This window comes from Oncorhynchus masou, chromosome 21 (genome assembly GCF_036934945.1).
Source record: "Oncorhynchus masou masou isolate Uvic2021 chromosome 21, UVic_Omas_1.1, whole genome shotgun sequence".
Taxonomy (NCBI): Eukaryota; Metazoa; Chordata; class Actinopteri; order Salmoniformes; family Salmonidae; genus Oncorhynchus; species Oncorhynchus masou.
Genome location: NC_088232.1, coordinates 50,171,436 through 50,194,193, shown reverse-complemented (window position 1 = coordinate 50,194,193; position 22,758 = coordinate 50,171,436). Strand labels below are relative to the sequence as shown.

At 42.4% G+C, this 22,758-nt stretch overlaps 1 protein-coding gene across 1 annotated transcript in view; it reads right to left on the bottom strand.

The window, feature by feature from the left end:
- LOC135508471 (MAM domain-containing glycosylphosphatidylinositol anchor protein 2-like) overlaps positions 1 to 22,758 on the bottom strand; it is a 219,020-nt gene that overhangs the window by 153,697 nt on the left and 42,565 nt on the right. The window contains exon 2 of the mRNA XM_064928684.1: positions 6,462 to 6,601. Coding sequence (XP_064784756.1) covers positions 6,462 to 6,601 — 140 coding nt within the window. The remainder of the gene's footprint in view (positions 1 to 6,461; positions 6,602 to 22,758) is intronic.

The window sequence follows — 22,758 nt, the reverse complement described above, 5'->3', positions numbered from 1 at the left end:
ATGTCCATGTTTCAATCAGAGCTCATGTCCATGTTCCAATCAGAGCTCCTGTTCCAATCAGAGCCCACGCTCCAATCAGAGCCTATGTCCATGTTCCAATCAGAGCCCATGTCTATGTTCCAATCAGAGTCCATGTTCCAATCAGAGCCCATGTCTATGTTCCAATCAGAGTCCATGTTCCAATCAGAGCCCATGTCTATGTTCCAATCAGAGCCCATGTCCATGTTCCAATCAGAGTCCATGTTCCAATCAGAGTCCATGTTCCAATCAGAGCCCATGTCTATGTTCCAATCAGAGCCCATGTCCATGTTCCAATCAGAGTCCATGTTCCAATCAGAGTCCATGTTCCAATCAGAGCCCATGTCTATGTTCCAATCAGAGTCCATGTTCCAATCAGAGCCCATGTCTATGTTCCAATCAGAGCCCATGTCTATGTTCCAATCAGAGTCCATGTTCCAATCAGAGCCAATGTCTATGTTCCAATCAGAGTCCATGTTCCAATCAGAGCCCATGTCTATGTTCCAATCAGAGCCCATGTCTATGTTCCAATCAGAGTCCATGTTCCAATCAGAGCCCATGTCTGTTCCAATCAGAGCCCATGTCTATGTTCCAATCAGAGCCCATGTACTTCGTACACACCATACAGTACTTCGTACATATCATACAGTACTTCGTACAGTAGAATGTATGCCCAATACATTACCTCGGCTGTGTCCGAATACCCGTATTCAGTAACCATTTTGGATATACGTAAATTGAACGTTTTACAGTATGTGAAATTTAAAAAATGTAGTGATGTCATATCTGCTTATCTGTCTCTTATCTGCTTGTCATCTGTCAGAATTCGCAGCATGCTATTGAGGAAAGGAATTGGCTTGTAAGACCCACGTGTGTTTTACTAGAGCTGATAATCAGATAAGAGGACGCGCTATACTAAAATGAAGGAATGGAGGGAAACAATGCAATTGCGCATCAGATTAAGAAAGATCAGTATGGGTGAGTCTACTATGTTGATATTTGTTTATTACCACATAACTTTGTTGTAAACAGTATGTTAAAAATTGTATGTAGTATGATTAGTAATTAGTATAGGTAAGACTGACATGGCGTCTATGTTCCAAAGTCCATGCCAGCAAATACTTAGAATGCATATCCATTACGTCATTTTACATAGTATGCTGAAACAGAACGGCACACTCCATTCAAATCAAAATTAAATTACATTTTATTTGTCACATGCGCCGAAAATAACAGATGGAGACCTTACAGTGAAATGCTTACTTACAAGCCCTAAACAACAATGCAGTTTAAGAAAAAGAGGGTGGGGGCAATGAAAATAGTCTGGGTTGCCATTTGATTAGCTGCTTGGGAGTCTTATGGATTGGAGGTAGAAGTTGTTAAGAAGCATCTTGTACCTAGATTTGGCGCTCCGGCACCTGTAGCCGTGCGGTAGCAGAGAGAACAGTCTATGACTAGGGTGGCTGGAGTCTTTGACAATCTTTAGGGCCTTCCTCTGACACTGCCTGGTATAGAGGTCCTGGATGGCAGGAAACTTGGCCCCAGTGATGTACTGGACCATGCGCACTACTCACTGCCATACCAGACAGTGATGCAACCAGTCATGATGCTATCGATGGTGCAGCTTTAGAAACTTTTGAGGATCTGAGGACCCATGCCAAATCTTTTCAGTCTCCTGAGGGGGAATATATTTTGTTGTGCCCTCTTCACAACAGTCTTGGTGTGTTTGGACCATGTTACTTTGTTGGTGATGTGGACACCAAGGAACTTGAAGCTCTCAACCTGCTCCACTACAGCCCCGTCAATGAGAATGGGGCGTGCTCGGTCCTCCTTTTCCTGTAGTCCATGATCATCTCCTTTGCCTTGATCACGTTGAGGGAGAGGTTGTTGTCCTGCCACCACACGGCCAGGCAAGACTTGAAAAGTAGCTTGGTTTGTTGTCTTCCTGTATTGAACACAGATAGACCCGTCTTCAATTCGATCGATTATTAACGTTTAAAAATACCTAAAGTTGTATTACAAAAGTAGTTTGAAATATTTTGGCAAAGTTTACAGGCAACTTTTGAAATATTTTGTAGTGGGGTTACGCAATTTGGAAGCAGTTTTTTTTCTGGATCAAACGCGCCAAATAAATGGACATTTTGGATATATATGGACGGAATTAATCAAACAAAAGGACCAATTGTGATGTTTATGGGACATATTGGAGTGCCAACGAAAGAAGCTCGTCAAAGGTAAGGCATGTTTTATATTTTATTTCTGCGTTTTGTGTAGCGCCTGCAGGGTTGAAATATGCTACCCTCTTTGTTTACTGTTGTGCTATAATCAGATAATAGCTTCTGATACTTTCGCCGAAAAGCCTTTTTAAAATCTGACATGTTGGCTGGATTCACAATGAGTGTAGCTTTAATTTAGTATCTTACATGTGTGATTTAATGAAAGTTTGATTTTTATATCATTTATTTGAATTTGCCGCACTGCATTTTCCCTGGCTTTTGGCAGAGTGGGACGCAAGCGTCCCCTATACCATAAGAAGTTTTAACTGACTTGCATACTTAAATAAAGGTAAAATAGCGGGATTTCTTATAAGCTTCCAGGTTAGAGTCCCGCTACTTGAAAGTGGCAGCTCTACCCTTTAGCTCAGTGTGAATGTTGCCTGTAATCCATGGCTTCTGGTTGGGGTATGTACGTACAGTCACTGTGGAGATGACGTCCTCGATGCACTTATTGATAAAGCCAGTGACTGATGTGGTGTACTCCTCAATGCCATCAGAATAATCCAGGAACATATTCCAGTCTGTGCTATCAAAACAGTCCTGTAGTTTAGCATCCGTTTCGTCTGACCACTTTTTTATAGACCGAGTCACTGGTGCTTCCTGCTGTATTTTTTGCTTGTAAGCTGGAATCAGGAGGAAAGAATTATGGTCAGATTTGACAAATGGAGGGTGAGGGAGAGCTTGTATGTGTCTCTGTGTGTGGAGTAAAGGTGGTCAGAATTTTTTTCCCTCTGGTTGCACATGTAACATGCTGATAGGAATTAGGTAAAACTGATTTAAATTTCGCTGCATTTATAGTCCCCGGCCACTAGGAGTGCCGCCTCTGGATGAGTGTTTTCCTTTGCTTATGGTGGTATCCAGGTCATTGAGTGAGGTTTTAGTGCCAGCATCAATCTGTGGTGGTAAAAAGACAGCTACAAAAAAATACAGATGAAAAATATCTAGGTAGATAGTGTGGTCTACAGCTTATCATGAGATACTCTACATCAGGCGAGCAAAACCTCAAGACTTCCATAAATATTGTGCACCAGTTGTTGTTTACATATATGCATAGGCCCCCGCCCCGTTTCTTACCAGAGGCTGCTGTTCTATCCTGCCGATAGAGTGTATAACCCGCCAGCAGTATGTTCTTAATGTTGTCGTTCAGCCACAACTCGGTGAAACATAAGATATTACAGTTTTTAGTGTTCCGTTGGTAGGATATACGTGCTTTCAGTTCATCCCAAATATTTTCCAGCGATGTAATGTTAGCTACCAGATCTTTTCCCGCGAAATCTCAGTTTCCTTCTCCAGCGAATGACGGGGATCTGTTCCTGCTCGTGTGTCTGGAGTATATCCCTCCCATCCGACTCATTGAAGAAAAACTCTTTGTCTAATCTGTGGTGAGTAATCACAGTACCTGATGTCCAGAAGTTTTTTTTTCGGTCACAAGAGACGGTAGCTGCAACATTATGTACAAAACAAGTTAAAAACAACCCGGGAATTTTTTTTGCATGGTTGGTTAAGAGCCTGTTAACAGGGCAGCCATCCCCTCCAGCGTCAGACTGGGCAAGAAGTGCGCTTCCCAGTAGTATGCTAGTGAGGACATTGAAACAGAAAAGCATGCTACATTCCCAGTAGTCTACTAGTGAGGACATTGAAACAGAAAAGCATGCTACATTCCCAGTAGTCTACTAGTGAGGACATTGAAACAGAAAAGCATGCTACATACATAGACTCCTGGAGGAAATATACAACAACTATCCATAACATTATTCCCAATAGTATTTGGCCTTTTAAAAAGTATCCTCCAGAGCCCATTTAGACTGGCACACCAATTAACGGGATAAAACATGAAGGGCCATTAGCGCTCATTAGTCTGACGATGTGTCAGCGGCTGGAACAGATACCACCGACAGATCAATAGAGCCACCACTACCAGTCATGGCATGTGTCACTTTGATTATGTCCCGATCTGAACACAGCTGAACACAGAGTCCTGGGCTGCAATCGTCTAGTTTTGTCTGAATGAAAGTAAATCTTTCACTGGCCACGACTTCATGGCGTTATACTGTACTTGTGATCGTGTCCTGAGCTTAAACACAGTCATGGGTTGCAATCGTCTAGTTTTGTCTGAATGACAGTAAATTGTTGGGGCGGATTTAGCACCAAAACCCACATGGTCTAACACTGCACTTTGGAGGAGGTCAAAACATTTGGGGCTCCATTTTACACATGCATGGAGCCAGGCTCATCCAAAGACCCCTCCTAAAACTATATTATCTGTGGTCTCTCTGGAACATCCTAGAAAAACCTCCCTATGTTGAAGTTCCATTCAAACAAATAGACAAAAGCCTAATCATATATTTAAATCTATTGCAACAGTACAAAAATGCATCCTAGTACAAAATGTCTTGAAGCAAATGTCGATGGAACCTACTCTTCTGGAAAAGGGAGATATAATGCTCATCACTGAGGGGGGAAAAAAGCATTCTCAATCTCGCGTCTGTAGCAAAAAAGTGTTGAAAATGTAGAATGAACATATAATTTGACCTAGCTCGATCAGCAGAGTCTTCAACAGCAGTCTACAACAGCAGAGTCTACAACAGCAGAGAAGAACAATATTCTTGGCATTATGGCTCTGTGCCTCTGGCTGGCACACCCCTGGCTTTAGCAGGCTAACACTTCTGTCAGCTGGGGGACAAGGCAGTCGATGCCAGGGCTGGATGGTGCCCCATTGCTCCATCAGTGACGAGCCCCAGAAGCCAAGCTCTGGAAATCTACAGCGTGTTTGAAGTCCATCCACCCAATGAAATTGTGTTATAGTATAGTACCCGGCTTCATTGTAAGCCGCCATGGTGCCATCTCTCTGTGGTCGCATAGGTTGGACAATTGGACCTCAGTCAATTCATTACTGTGGAACTGTACTGTAATATAGTGGAGATGAATGAAACCATCTGTCATCAGGGTCCTAGCACATCACATACCCAATCCTACAATAAAACATTCCACCCTCAGTGACCCCAACCTCATCTTCATCATCCGTTGTGTCAACTCCATGTATGCCTTTACCATTCATTCACTTAACTATGCTGAGTAATAAAAGATGACTATCACACGCATTCATGAAGACTCCATGAGAAATGTAGTATGCACTCGTTTTTTCCAGCTCTCTCTCGCTTTTAGTGTAAATGTTTTATTCCCTGGGTAGTTCTGTAGTAGAGAACATCTGATGATTTCTCCTGTGGCCGTTTCCCCCCCAATGGGGAGCTCCTCTTCACTCGGTCTGATTGCACTCATTTGCACATGGAAAGACCTGGACAGAACAGCGTGCCGCGACTTAAAGAGGCCTTGCGACTGAGAGTGCTTGATGACGCCCTGCCACTCAGCTCCTGCAAATTTATGGCAGTGGAGTGGATGTCTAAGAGGTGGAGAATTTTACAGGAGCCGTACAAATAGAAATGCTAGTTACCATGGCAACTTGACTGGTACACCCTTCGAGCAACGTTGACTTAAATTAGTGTCTGATCTAGTAATTCTAAATCCCCCCAAAAATTTTACCCCTTTTTCTCCCCCATTTCGTGATATCCAATTGCAAGTTACTGTCTTGTCTCATTGCTTTCTCACTCAAATACGAGAGAGACTCGAGAGAGGCGAAGGTCGAGAGCCATGCACAACCCAACCAAGCTTGTCACAATGCCCACATAATCCAGAAGCCAGCCTCACCAATGTGTCGGAGGAAACGGCGTACACCAGGCAACCGTGTCAGCATGCACTGCGCCCGGCCCGCCACTGGAGTCGCTAGTGTGCAATGGGACAAGGATATCCCTGCCGGCCAAACCCGGACAACGCTGGGCCAATTGTGCGCTGCCCCATGCGTCTCTCGGTCGCTGCCAGCTGCAACAGAGCCTGGACTCAAATCCAAAATCTCTAGTGGCAAAGCTAGCACTACGATGCAGTGCCTTAGACCACTGTGCCACTCGGGAGGCCAAGTAACTCAAATTCTATGCTCAGACCACGGCAACTTGGCTGGTACAGTCATGGGTAAACTCAATATTGTTGCTGGTCCATCCATCACAAAAAGTTAACTTGAATGGTAATGTCCGTTCCAGTCATTCTAGTGATATGGCACAGACAAGGCTGTACGTCAGACAACTGGATCTGGAAATAGTGCAGTGAGGATCTCACCTGAGGTCGAGGGTGGCCCGAGACCAGACAGGCTAGCTCCAGGGTCTCTCCCTCCCGGATGGTGTAGACGCGTTCGGTATAGCGCTCCTCCTCGACGTTGCATGCATGGCCAGAATGGATGATTCGGACTGTAGGAGGTGCTGTTGAGGAAGAAAATATCAAATAAATGAATGTCAGGTTCAATGAGAAACACAGATGTAACTGGTCATATCAATCCTTTTCAATAAGGTGGAAACGTGGTTTATATGACAATCGATGAAATATAAACACATCTGGAGACCTTTTTTGGTGACAGGCTTTTGACACGACAGCGTCACGGTGGCTAGCGAGCGGTGGCTAATTATCTGTGAACAACTTCAACTAGCTAGCTAACAAACTAACTGTGGGATAACAATTCAGATATGTAAAGTTAATTAGCTACTGCAATGCTCTTTGATAGCAAATGTAAATCTGGCTAGTCTATTCACTAATGTTTACATTTTGATGTTTGTAATGTCTCCAATTTCCAAGTGTGTAGAAGGGGCACAATGTGTTGTGCGCGTCACAGTTTTCCGTCTGGGTAGTTGTTGTTGCCAATGCTAGTTTCAAGTACTAGTTTAAGTTATCAAGTGTATATTTATTGAAATTGAAAGTGGATAACACTGGTAGTCAAACGTCACAACACCTTCTATACTGCTTCTAAACACTTTGTTCCTTGTTTCCATTCATCCACATGGCTACCACCGAAAATATAGAGAAGATGACCTAAGATGACCTAAGATGATTTTTGTTTTCGTAAGGACCCCAAAAAGGTTGGTTGAGAGAACCCATTCAAGTAAGTAAATAAAATGTATTACTAGCTAGCTAGCTCATTATGAAAAGATTCTCCAGTTCCTATAGAGGGGAAATCTTTGAGGACAGAGCATCATAATATTCAGTGCTTTTTGATTAGAGTATAATGAAGCCCGTTTCGTTGTGATGTTTTCTGTACTCAGATATGGAAAGCTGTGAAAGCCTGTTTGCAGATGAAAAGAGAGGTTGCAAGAGACTACGGGTATATCCTATATGCCATGGGTTATATGTGTAGGCCTACCTACAGTATGTGAGCAAAATACAGTTAAACATCACACACAATGTATAGACCTGTTACAGTTGGAGCAGGGCAACCCTGCAGGAGGTGTGTGAGGGTTCTGGTGTTTTTTTAAAGCATGTATTTAACCTTTTATTTAACTAGGCAAGTCAGTTAAGAAAAATTCTTATTTTCAATGATGGCCTAGGAACAGTGGGTTAACTGCCTGTTCAGGGGTAGAAGGACAGATTTGTACCTTGTCAGCTCAGGGGTTTGAACTTGCAACCTTCCGGTTACTAGTCCAACGCTCTTATCACTAGGCTACCCTGCCGCCCCTGCCTATCCCAGCCAATCCCGGACGATGCTGGGCCAATTGTGCTTCCGCCCTCTGGGAGTCCCAATCAGTGCGATACAGCTTGGATTTAAACCAGGCACTGTAATGATGCCTCTTGCACTGAGAAGCAGTGCCTTAGACCGCTGCGCCATTCGGGAGCTAAATAACTTTTATTCCAGCCTAGCAATAACACACCTGATTCAACTTATCAAACTAAATGAGTTGATAATCAAGTGTGCTATTGCTGGATTGGTATAGAAGTCTGCTCACCCAGTAGATCAGGGAACAGTGGAGCAAGGTTGGCCACCAATGGTATAGATGTCTTTTTGTTCACCTGAAATGATGCTTTAGTAACAATAACCTACTTGTTACCACTCAGTTGTTTAGAGTAACATGTCTAATCTTTAAATACCAGTTAGCTTATTTGTACATTTTGAAGTGATGAAGTATTGATTCTTTCAAGTGAAGTCTTTAAACTTTTTTTAATTGTTAAAATATTATGCAAAATGAACTAGTGTCAATGTTGATTAATCACAATATTGCAACAAAGAGGGGAAGGGGTTATGTCTGTAATGTGTCTTTGTGTTGTGTTCTCAAATCAACATTTCCTTTTTTTTTGCAAGATCACCAATCTGTTTGACTTGATTGTCACTCTCTCTCAGTATATCAGCTGTGGGAATCCATTTTTGCAGCTTATCATATGTCATGCATCTCCAATACAGTATGATGGACTTACTGGCCTTATGGGCATCTGTCATCTGAAGAAGAGCATGGCTAAACTCACTCATTGAGAACATACAGCTCAACATGTAAGCAATTTAAAATTATACCAGTAGACAACGTATATGAGGCAAACTATATACCACATTTTGTACATGCCTTTTAAGTGCTGACATAAAAAAAATCCAACCCTTGTAATCTCGGTACAGTATGAAAATAAGGAGATGAGCATTACAGGTAACATTTTATGAGATTCATTTAATTTCATTCATTTTGGCAATGTTGCTAGCAAAATGATTGAAGTTCCCATATACAGTACATGGTTGCTCTATGCATCACTAGATAAAACTAGAGACCGGGCTAACACAGCTAAACTTTTAGGTCAATAATATGCGGTTTTTCTTTTTTTTAATGTTGGTTTTAGAATCGTGAGAGAAATAGGAATTAGCTAGTTAGTTATACCTAGGTAGCTTACAAGGTTAGCTGACTTTTCTTAAAACCAACCTCATTGTGGAAAGCTACATGTCCCTCATGCTAGCCTTTACAGCCAAATAAAAAATATTAATATGGCCAGCATTGTAGACCATTTCTGCTTTAGATCATCGTGAAATAACAGCAAATGCTGTGAAAACCAACGAGCTGACAACGCATTAAATTGTGAGTTTTGTTTTAAATGTTTTGCCCTCACGCACTGTTTACTCCTTCCTCACTAATCTGCTGAGCACCTCTTGGAGCTCCGCCCTAGCAAGGCATTTGATTAGTTTGACGTGTTGAGAGGCGTCACTGATTTACACTGGGTTCTGACCCCTCTATATTATTTCTGACATGGAACTTCCTGGTTCTTGACGAGGCTCCAGTCCATAAAACTAGCATGTAGAAACAGTGAAAGAAACAGAGGTATGGCTAAAGTCACAGTCCATATAACTAGGGCAATTAATGTTTCTCTTGTTCAGGAAAAACGTCTGCCTCTGCTAATTCACACAATGTTACCCGGGTGCAGTTCCCTGCATCTCCCCGGCTGATGTAAAGCACAGACGATTTGAGAGGAGCAAGATATATGCAATAAACCAAGGATATTATTCATCTTTAGAAACAAGAGATAAAAAAAAAATAACCGTATCTTATTAGACTTCACAAAGTTGTGCACGGGAGACCGACGAGCCGGGATGTTTCCGATATTGATCCCCCCCATAGCCAGAACTGAAGCCTTCAGTATCACAGAGCTGGAGCTTCAATGATATACTCATGAGTCATTCCCCCAAGTAGCTCTGAAATTAATGTAATTTTCTACTATTCTTATTGAGGTAGCCTCCTATCGTGCAGAGTAGAGTAGTTCATTGCAATGTGTTTGAAATGTGCTGTTTGAAATGAAAATAATGGATTTAATGTTGAGAATGTGTATTGGGAGGCCATAACGCAACATAAGAAAACTTTTTGAGCCGGGAAAATATGTTTCTACTCATATTGGGGGGGTTTATGGTAATTAAAAAGCACAGGCCCTAAATAGCTAACGAGCTAAAGGTCAAGGCTGCTCCAACGGATTGCACAACAAAGGGAAAAACTTAAAGTATTGTACTTCCTGTGTGCCAGCTGCCTGCAATGTACCCTGACCTACTTTTCTATTGTCTATTTTTAGAGAATGAGTCTCTTCCCCCTCCCCCACCCTCACATGACTCTGCTAATGTGGCCGTCCTGTGATGTCAGTCTTCTCTGTAGCATGCCTCACCAAAATATGGCCCCATAGGATGACAATGACGTGGGTACCCATTTTCTTGGTTCAGTGAGTAGCATATGTTCAGGGTTTAACATATGGAAACATGTCTCGTGTGGATTTGAATAGAATAAAACGACCTTGGAGAAAAGAGAGGCAAACAATTTGGACGTGTGTTCAAGTAGCCTGTGTTCACCCACATAAAAAAATACTACAGATTACTATAGTACTTACTATAAAATTCTACAGAATGCTGTTGTAAACGTTAGTATACTGTAGAATACTATACTCCACACTGAAGTATCCCTCAATCGTGTAGTGCTTACTAAATCATATGTATATCGATTGGGCTGCTAGCTAGCTTTACTGCTAGCTGCTAGCTTAGTCAATGCTGTTTTGATTTGAGCTGTCCTTGGGGAGCTCATGCCGGGGATTTCCTCTGAGGTTCTCCCTCATTTGTGTAGTGCTTACTATAGAATTGTGTAGTATGTTATACTCCACACCGTAGTATCCCTTGATTTATTTGACTATTTAAAAGCACAATACAACCACAAATGTGGATACAACACATTTAGAGATTTGTTCGAAAATAATAAAGTATTTAAAATGTATTTCCATTGTGGCCCAACAGCTACAGCTAACCCACAGCTAACCCACAAAAATACTAGAGTATACTATGGTCTAATTACTGTAGTATTACTAGATACTATAGTTTTAGTAGTGTTTTTGCAGACATGACCAAAGTATACTACAGTATTTACTGTAGTGTTTTTGACAACTTGACTAGTATCCTGCATTATTTACTGTAATGCTTTTGCGGACATGACTGTAGTAAAACCTGCCGACTAGGGTTAACGAAAATGGCAAAACTACCACACTACACCAGTAACTGTTTACTGAGGAGAACACCTCAGTGGGAGAACACCGCAACCAGAACATAAGATACAACAGTTACTGTTTAATGAGGAGAACACCTCAACCAGAACATAAGATACAACAGTTACTGTTTAATGAGGAGAACACCTCAACCAGAACATAAGATACACCAGTTACTGTTTAATGAGGAGAACACCGCAACCAGAACACAAGATACAACAGTTACTGTTTAATGAGGAGAACACCTCAACCAGAACATAAGATACAACAGTTACTGTTTAATGAGGAGAACACCTCAACCAGAACACAAGATACAACAGTACAACAGTTACTGTTTAATGAGGAGAACACCTCAACCAGAACATAAGATACAACAGTTACTGTTTAATGAGGAGAACACCGCAACCAGAACACAAGATACAACAGTTACTGTTTAATGAGGAGAACACCTCAACCAGAACATAAGATACACCAGTTACTGTTTAATGAGGAGAACACCTCAACCAGAACATAAGATACACCAGTTACTGTTTAATGAGGAGAACACCTCAACCAGAACATAAGATACAACAGTTACTGTTTAATGAAGGAGAACACCTCAACCAGAACATAAGATACAACAGTTACTGTTTAATGAGGAGAACACCTCAACCAGAACATAAGATACAACAGTTACTGTTTAATGAGGAGAACACCTCAACCAGAACATAAGGCTCTACACCAGTTCAAATCAAAATAAAATAGTATTTGTCACATGCACTGAATACAACAGGTGTAGACCTTACAGTGAAATGCTTACTTACAAATCCTTAACCAACAATGCAGTTAAATAAATACCAATAATGCAGGTAAATAAGCACCAAAAAAATAACAGTAGTGAGGCTATATACAGAAGGTACCGGTACAGAGTCAATGTGCGGGGGCACCGGTTAGTTGAGGTAATTGAGGCAATATGTACATGTACCGTACAAGTCAAACGTTTGTACACACCTACTCATTCAAGGGTTTTTCTTTATTTTTACTATTTTCTAAATTGTATAATAATAGTAAAGACATCAAAACTATTAAATAACACATATGGAATCATGTAGTGACCAAAAAAAGTTTAAAAAAAAATCAAAATATATTTGAGATTCTTCAAAGTAGCCACTGTTTGCTTATGACAGTTTTGCACAACTCTCGGCATTCTCTCAACCAGAACATAAGACACACAGGTTTGTGACAGACCACCCATTGAGTTGGGTCAACAGTTCTGAGCAATGCAACGGAGCCGACAACATACCTTCGCAAAAAATAAACATAAATGCATTACATCTAAACGTTAGTGATTCTAGGCCCATTAAAGGGAAACTGTACAAAGGCAGACAACTTTTTTTTGTAATTGATTTATTTTTTACCCCTTTTTTCCTCCCAAATGTTGTGGCATCCAATTGGTAGTTACAGTCTTGTCTCATCGCTGCAACTCCCCTACAGACTCGGGAGAGGTGAAGGTCGAGAGCCGTGTGTACTCCGAAACGCAACCCAACCAACGTGCACTGCTTCTTGACAATGCCCACTTAACCTAGAAGCCAGCTGCACCAATGTGTAGAAGGAAAACACTGTACACCTGGCGACAGTGTCAGCGTGCATTGCGCTTGATCCGCCACAGGAGTCACTAGTATCGCGATGGGACAAGGACATCCCTGCCGGGCCAAACCCTCCCCTAACCCGGACGACGCTGGGCCAATTGTGCGCCGCCCCATGGGTCTCCCAGCAGTGACAGAGCCTGGACTCGAACCCAGAATCTCTAGTGGACCACAGCGCCACTCAGGAGGCCCAAAAAGAAACAGTTGTTTAAACCTTATAGGATTAGCTTGTTTGACAGAAATAATGCACATTATGGGGCGGCAGGGTAGCCTAGTGGTTAGAGTGTTGGACTAGTAACCGGAAGGTTGCGAGTTCAAGCCCCCGAGCTGACAAGGTACAAATCTGTCGTTCTGCCCCTGAACAGGCAGTTAACCCACTGTTCCCAGGCCATCATTGAAAATAAGAATTTGTTCTTGCCTGGTTAAATAAAGGTTAAAAAATAATAATTAACAAGAGTACACCAAAATGGCTTTGATCTGTTACTTCCGCTACATGGCTTTCTGAAATACAACAGTGTTCAGCTGACCAAGTTCACAAGAGGACTAAGAACAAACAATAATGTTCTTCTGATGGTATAAAATGAATAACAGTTAACCACTGCATTTACATAAACAGTATTTTTTGGAAATACAAATTACTTTACTTAAAGTGTCACTATTGGAGGGCTCTGCCAATAAACTGCCTGGACCTCAAACCAGCAAAGCCTCTCCAAACAAACCAACTGAAAACAGAAGGACATTATTGCAGTGGTTTTACATAATGAACATCTTGAATATTGTCACGTGAATAAACTCAGTGATGGTCAAACGGAACACAAACCATGCAGAACAGTCGACCACAATCCAAACATTTCATCATGGACATCATGGTCACAAAATGGTTAATCACAGAAATCAACCAACAGCAATGACTTACAGTCTATACACACAAAGGACCTTCCAGGTACAAAGCTCTCACGTGAGCATGACCAAGGGGTGCTTTTATATGTTCCTCTCCTCTTCTTCTTTGTGGTTTAACAGTGGTTGGCATCCAATATGTTGCATTACCACCCCAAACTGGACTATAATATAAATCCATGATACTTGTTGCTTTTTTCCATCTATGTAACATTGCAAAAATCTGTCCAAAAATGATGGAGAAAAATTAATCCATGCTTTTGTCACTTCTAGGTTAGACTACTGCAATGCTCTACTTTCCGGCTACCCGGATAAAGCACTAAATAAACTTCAGTTAGTGCTAAATACGGCTGCTAGAATCCTGACTAGAACCAAAAAATTTGATCATATTACTCCAGTGCTAGCCTCCCTACACTGGCTTCCTGTCAAAGCAAGGGCTGATTTCAAGGTTTTACTGCTAACCTACAAAGCATTACATGGGCTTGCTCCTACCTATCTCTCTGATTTGGTCCTGCCGTACATACCTACACATACGCTACGGTCACAAGACGCAGGCCTCCTAATTGTCCCTAGAATTTCTAAGCAAACAGCTGGAGGCAGGGCTTTCTCCTATAGAGCTCCATTTTTATGGAACGGTCTGCCTACCCATGTCAGAGACGCAAACTCGGTCTCAACCTTTAAGTCTTTACTGAAGACTCATCTCTTCAGTGGGTCATATGATTGAGTGTAGTCTGGCCCAGGAGTGGGAAGGTGAACGGAAAGGCTCTGGAGCAACGAACCACCCTTGCTGTCTCTGACTGGCCGGTTCCCCTCTTTCCACTGGGATTCTCTGCCTCTAACCCTATTACAGGGGCTGAGTCACTGGCTTACTGGGGCTCTCTCATGCCGTCCCTGGAAGGGGTGCGTCACCTGAGTGGGTTGATTCACTGATGTGGTCATCCTGTCTGGGTTGGCACCCCCCCCCCCTTGGGTTGTGCCATGGCGGAGATCTTTGCGGGCTATACTCAGCTTTGTCTCAGGATGGTAAGTTGGTGGTTGAAGATATCCCTCTAGTGGTGTGGGGACTGTGCTTTGGCAAAGTGGGTGGGGTTATATCCTTCCTGTTTGGCCCTGTCCGGGGGTGTCCTCAGATGGGGCCACAGTGTCTCCTGACCCCTCCTGTCTCAGCCTCCAGTATTTATGCTGCAGTAGTTTATCTGTCGGGGGGCTGGGGTCAGTTTGTTATATCTGGAGTACTTCTCCTGTCCAATTCGGTGTCCTGTGTGAATCTAAGTGTGCGTTCTCTAATTCTCTCCTTCTCTCTCTCGGAGGACCTGAGCCCTAGGACCATGCCCCAGGACTACCTGACATGATGACTCCTTGCTGTCCCCAGTCCACCTGGCCGTGCTGCTGCTCCAGTTTCAACTGTTCTACCTTATTATTATTCGACCATGCTGGTCATTTATGAACATTTGAACAACTTGGCCATGTTCTGTTATAATCTCCACCCGGCACAGCCGGAAGAGGACTGGCCACCCCACATATGCTCTCTCTAATTCTCTTTCTTTCTCTCTCTCGGAGGACCTGAGCCCTAGGACCATGCCCCAGGACTACCTGACATGATGACTCCTTGCTGTCCCCAGTCCACCTGGCTGTGCTGCTGCTCCAGTTTCAACTGTTCTACCTTATTATTATTCGACCATGCTGGTCATTTATGAACATTTGAACATCTTGGCCATGTTCTGTTATAATCTCTACCCGGTACAGCCAGAAGAGGACTGGCCACCCCACATAGCCTGGTTCCTCTCTAGGTTTCTTCCTAGGTTTTGGCCTTTCTAGGGAGTTTTTCCTAACCACCGTGCTTCTACACCTGCATTGCTTGCTGTTTGGGGTTTTAGGCTGGGTTTCTGTACAGCACTTTGAGATATCAGCTGATGTACGAAGGGCTATATAAATAAATTTGATTTGATTTGATACAATCCATTCATTAAAAACATACTCCCCCCTTCCACTACTATGGCCCCCATCTGCTCCTGCACCATGCCAACGGCCTGGGAGAACGGGACACCAACACCCAACACACCCTGTAAACCTTCTGAAGTCAAATCTTGTATACCCAAATACTTCTCTGCAGCTGCCACCACATCTATATTCTGTGATTTGTGTTTCATCTCTGTGGTACAGTTGATAACCATTGCTATGAACACTAACAAGCCAACCTTACTGAAGCATAAAGTATATCACTTGTTGGCCTATCCCTCTGTTCTGGCACAGATCTACTACTCACAGGGATCCTCTCAGAATCCCAAACCCTTGACCCATCCTCCTCTACTTTCTTCACTGCTTCAGCATATGACATCTTCTGCAGTCAATACTGCCATATATTGGTAAACATAAATATACCAGCTTACTACAAAATACATTTGATTGATAGATAAACCATACTCCATGCAAAGCCAACCAAGTCTCCATTCAAGACGAGCCTCATGTCAACAACTGTCAATCATTTCCTGCCATGTATCATCTCCAGTACCTGAATCTAGAAAGACTCTTCGACTGAAGTGCATCTCTGCCTCCACCTGCTCTTCACCCAGAGTTCCACAGTAGATAGGTATCCCCATCACCATAACCATAACCTCAATCAGTCTTGTAACTGAAGAATGTGTGACAGACTAGGAACCAAAGTTTTGGTCAGTTTCCCTGGGCCCCCATTTTAGGGGAGGACGTGCAGAAAATGTATAGAAGCACCCCTTGGTGTTCCGGCTTTGTACCTGGAGGATAATTTGTGTGTTTCGAATATAAGTTGTTGGGTTGTTTCTATGAGCAACCATTTTGTGACCATGCTGTCTTGAATATTTGTATTTTATTTTACCTTTATTTAACTAGGCAAGTCAGTTAAGAACAAATTCTTATTAACAATGATGGCTTACCAGGGAACCGTGAATGAACTTCCTTGTTCAGGGGCAGAACGACAGATCACCTTGTCAGCTCGGGGATTCAATCCAGCAACATTTCAGCTACTGGCCCAACGATCTAACCACTAGGCTACCTGCCGCCCCAAAACATGTTTGGCTTGTGGTTAATTGTTCTGCATGATATGTGTTGAGTTTGACCATCAGTAAGTTTATTCATGTGTGACAATATTGAAGATGTTCATTATGTATAGTATGTATAGTATAGTAATTATGATTATTCACGTTAGTGTTTTTGAGGACATTACTGCAGTATTCCTTTTGTTTTCAGTTGGTTTGTTTGGAGAGACTTTGCTGATTTGAGGTCCAGGCATTTTATTGACTGAGCCCTCAAATAAAGGTGACTGTCTTCTTAAGAAATCATTTCTATTTCTACAATATCTACTGTTCATGTAAATGCAGTGGTTCACTGTTCTTTATTTTTCTACAATCAAAATTACAGTATTGTTTGTCACTGTTTGTTCATCTTGTGAACTTGGCCAGCTGAATATCTGTGAACGCACTGTTATATTTCAGAAAGCTTTCTAGTGGAAGTTACAGTTATTTATCTGTCAAACAAGCAAACCTAATCCTTTAAGCTTTAAAAAAACATTGTTTCTTTATATCTGCCTCTACTGTTTCCCTTTAATGGGCCTAGAACCTCTCTAAGTTTAGATGTTACAATTGTCATAAACATTTTTGATATGTTGAGTTGTCTGGTCTGTTGCATTGCTCAGAACTGTTGACCCAACTCAATAGGTGGCCTGTCACAAACCTGTGTGTCTCATGATCTGGTTGAGGTGTTCTCCTCATTAAACAGTAACTATCGTAGTCTGGTAGTTTTAGCTAACCCTAGTCGACAGGTGTTACTACATTATAAACTGGGTTGTTCGAGCCCCGAATGCTGTTTGGCTGAAAGCTATGGTATATCAGACTGTATACCACGTGTATGACAAAACATTTTTACTGCTCTAATTACATTGGTAAGCAGTTTATAACAGCAGTAAGGCACCTCAGGGGTTTGTGGTTTATGGCCAATATACCACAGCTAAGGGCTGTATCCAGGCACTCTGTGTTGCATCGTGCCTAAGAACAACCCCTTAGGCGTGGCATATTGGCCATATACCACACCCCCTCGGGCTTTATGGCTTACATTTACTACAGTCATGTTCGCAAATACACTATAGAACACTACCATCATGTCTGCAAAAATACTACAGTGAATACTATAGTATACTACAGTCATGTCTGCAAAAACACTACAGTAAATACTATGCTAGGTTAAAAGACACATTTCAGTTGAATGCATTCAGTTGTGCAACTGACTAGGTATCCCCCATTTCCCTTTCCTTTATAGTACACTACAGTCATGTCCACAAAAACACTACAGTGTATATAAATATAGTAATACTACAGTATTTAGACCATAGTATTTTCTCATGTGGATCCAAATTGAATAACTTGGATTTAAAGGCTAGTGTTTTGAGCCAGCTCAAATGTTTTTCTTCTTTCCAAGTCTGACATTCTATCAGTGCCAAGCCGTCTGTGTGGGGTTCTGGGAAGGTCCAATCATTCAAGCAGCCAGAACATGATTGGCAGTTCACTTTTGGTGCAGTCATCATGATATAAGACTTGCTGTCTATCTCTCTACCTCTGGCTACAACCCATCTCTCTACCTCTGGCTACAACCCATCTCTCTACCTCTGGCTACAACCCATCTCTCTACCTCTGGCTACAACCCATCTCTCTACCTCTGGCTACAACCCATCTCTCTACCTCTGGCTACAACCCATCTCTCTACCTCTGGCTACAACCCATCTCTCTACCTCTGGCTACAACCCATCTCTCTACCTCTGGCTACAACCCATCTCTCTACCTCTGGCTACCTCTGACTACAACCCATCTCTCTACCTCTGACTACAACCCATCTCTCTACCTCTGACTACAACCCATCTCTCTACCTCTGACTACAACCCATCTCTCTACCTCTGACTACAACCCATCATGGATACAGGAGAAGTTAAAAATATTTGAGGTCAAGGGATCCATGCGATGTCTTATTCATGAAGCTAGATCTGCATATGTCACTGAAACTTCAATACAGTAGCTAGATGAACTCTGCAGTAAATTGAAATTGAATGTCTGGACGAACAGCAACATCATCGCTGAACTGAATGTGTTCATTTGCATATCAAATTCAGCTTTCAAAAGGATTTGTTTTCATTTAATTAAACACTGTCATTCGCATCTGTCATATTTTTGGTGGCGTAATTGTTGGACTCACTTCTCTGACATGAAGTGAACAGACATCTGAGTGTTTCAGAAGCAGCGGAGGGAGTGACAAACCAAGTACCAGAAGAATAATAGGGATAAACATAGTCACTCTACTATGTCACTCCACTCCACTCTGCACAGTGGCAACCGAGTTGGCTAATGGTTATCACTTTGAGCTAGCTAGACCCAGGATGGCAGAAGTGGGACAGTACTACTGCTTCTCTAAAAAAAACTAATACAGAAACCATTAACCAATGACAAATTTGTATGAGCAACAACCAGAAATACATGAGGATGGGAAATAGGTCTTCATATTTACAATGAATGACACAAATCACAGCTTTGTCAAAGCAAGCGAGTGTTTTAGCTGGACTGGGTCACAATGGGTCCACACACACACACACACACCCGAGCCACAGCCCCATTTGGACCTGCAATCCCCTTTTTACAGTGAGCTCCTCTCTATCTTCTCAATCACTCTAATCAACAGTGGGGCCAGGAGGATAATAGCCCTGATTGGATGAAGCGGCCCGCTGCCATTCCTGATAATCACTTAGATACACATGACAGGACAACTGCTTGGGGACTACGCCACATCCACCGGCTGGTCCTGCCACATGGGCCGACTGCGGTGCGGCTTAGCCTGTCAACCTGGCCTGTTCTCCCTGGATCTCCCTCACCCACCACCCCCTAAACCAATGCATTACAACAGCATTCTGGGAGGAAGGGCAGAGTAGCAGAGCACAGATCCATATTATATCCCCTTTCCCTTAATGCTTTAATCTCTCCCACCCCCAGCTTTGGGAAAAGCTCTCGACCGTTTACCCAACAGCACATGGAGATGCTAAGTACGGAGAGGCGGGCCCACACGCTTGGTTTGCTCCTCGGGTTCCGGCACCATCGCTGGCTGGACAAGCCAAAGATGATTAGGAGGTATAGCTGGACCCGGCAGGCGGTGACTGGGAGAGACCGTCTCTGAGTCTCGTGATGTGTAATGGGAGAAAATGGGGTTGGGGAATGTGTGTACTGCTTGGAGGAGGCACCGCGGGGGAACCGCCTGATGGAATTCCCCCTCGTGCTTTGAAGTGGCAATTGAATAAGAGCAGCAAAATGACTCATTACGTTTCATTACAGAGCCGTTAATTCCATAGGGGTCATTACAGAGCCGTTAATTCCATAGGGGTTATTGTGCGGCTGAATGGAAGCTTGGCAAATCTTGTTTCCAGGGCCTGCATTATCTTCGCTGCTGGTCAATATGAGAGAGTCTTAATAAGCAAATCCATTGTGAAATAGGCTTAATGTCACAAGCAATTCATAACCCAGGGAAGTTTTATTTGAAATTCAAAATGCATCCAAGATCTCGGTAAGGAGGCAGGCAAGGTTGTTTTCCATTTGTCCTGTGCCTTGAACTTTGAGGAATGGAGAGGCTGAGCCAAATGAATGTAATATCCTGTCAAGCATACTGATGACAAAGCAGAACCTCCAGGGCTTTACTGTGTGACACAGAGTTCTCTCCCTTTTCTACATGCAAATACAAGCAGGTGAACGAACCGACGATAAGCTCCAGTGCATTCTTCAACCGCAATCACTCATTCTGAATCGACTCGTCCACTTTTGGCCCTGATTCAGAGAACTGTGCACTTCTCTCCTTGCACAATCCGCACCACAACTCATGTCTCCTTAGCTCCAGTAAGTTCAGATTCAGTCGGTGTAGAGTCGCCATCAGTCTACATGTGGATGTATGACCTAGCTCCAGGGGTGACAAGACTCCAGATGTTCTGAGAGCAGATTTTTATGTAACAGTCCAGAGGTTTTGGAGCCTTTACTGTTAGAGCACATTGTGATGATAAACATTTACCGGTCAAATGATGTTATCAACATGCAGTACTGTAGTGTTGACTAGAGGGCGACCGATTATGATTTTTCAACGCCGATACCGATTATTGAGGGACCAAAGGGGCCGATACCGATTTAAATCGGCCAATTTTTTATTTATTTTTATTTTTTTGTAATAATGACAATTACAACAATACTGAATGAACACTTATTTTAAATTAATATAATACATCAATAAAATCAATTTAGCCTCAAGTAAATAATGAAACAAGTTCAATATGGTTTAAATAATGCAAAAAAAAGTGTTGGTGAAGAAAGTAAAAGTGCAATATGTGCTATGTAAGAAAGCTAACGTATGAAAGCTGGTGATTCCTTTTAACATGAGTCTTCAATATTCCCAGGTAAGAAGTTTTAGGTTGTAGTTATTATAGGAATTATAGGACTATTTCCCTCTATACCAATTGTATTTCATTCACTTTTTACTATTGGATGTTCTTATAGGCACTTTAGTATTGCCAGTGAAACAGTATAGCTTCCGTCCCTCCAGTTAGCGCGCGCTAACTAGCTAGCCATTTCACTTCGGTTACACCAGCCTCATCTCGGGAGTTGATAGGCTTGAAGTCATAAACAGCGCAATGTTTGACGCACAACGAAGAGCTGCTGGCAAAACGCAGGAAAGTGCTGTTTGAATGAATGTTTACGCGCCTGCTTCTGCCTACCACCGGCTCAGTCAGATACTTGTATGCTTGTATGCTCAGTCGGATTATATGCAACGCAGGACATGATCGATAATATCTAGTAAAATCATCAATCATGTGTAGTTAACTAGTGATTATGATTGATTGTTTTTTATAAGACAAGTTTAATGCTCGCTAGAAACTTACCTTGGCTTACTGCATTCGCGTAACAGGCAGTCTCCTTGTGGAGTGCAACGAGAGAGAGGCAGGTCGCTATTGCGTTGGACTAGTTAACTGTAAGGTCGCAAGATTGGATCCCCCGAGCTGACAAAGTGAAAATCTGTCGTTCTGCCCCTGAACAAGGCAGTTAACCCACCGTTCCTAGCCCGTGATTGAAAATAAGAATGTGTTGTTAGCTGACTTGCCTAGTTAAATAAAGGTATTACAAATAAAAATAAATAAAACATTTGGCAAATCGGCGCCCAAAAATACAGATTTCCAATTGTTATGAAAACTTGAAATCGGCCCTAATTAATCGGCCATTCCGATTAATCGGTCGACCACTAGTGTAGACTAATAATGTTATCAATATGCAGTACTGGAGTGTAGACTAATGATGTTATCAATATGCAGTACTGTAGTGTGGACTAATGATGTTATCAATATGCAGTACTGTAGTGTAGACTAATGATGTTATCAACAAGCAGTACTGTAGACTAATGATGTTATCAACAAGCAGTACTGTGGTGTAGACTAATGATGTTATCAACAAGCAGTACTGTAGTGTAGACTAATGATGTTATCCATATGCAGTACTGTAGTGTAGACTAATGATGTTATCAACATGCAGTACTGTGGTGTAGAATAATGATGTTATCAATATGCAGTACTGTAGTGTAGACTAATGATGTTATCAACATGCAGTACTGTAGTGTAGGCTACCTGATCCTTACTCCCCAAGCGGCTAGAGCTTTCTATCCATTGCCACTTTGCTGGGAAATACATTTCTTTATTCGTGGTGCATCTTTAAGCTGCCTTAGATGAGAAGATTGAGCCATATTTACGTGGGGAGAGTGAAGAGTATAACATGACGACAGCAGGAATGATACTGCTTGGTGGTGCTAAGCAAGTATTACCTGGAATGCACTGACAATAATCCATTCATAGTTTATGAAGCACCATAAAGAGATTTAACCCAGCAGGAGTGTTGCAGTAGAATGTGTTTACTTGTCACACCGGTGGTTTTGTTGTTTATCCAACAGATTTCCGTTACTTCCATTAGTGTTTTGGAGACAAATACCAATACATTGGCCTTCTCTGACCTCGGTGGTTCAAATGATATCCATCGACAGAAGACAAAAAAACAGAC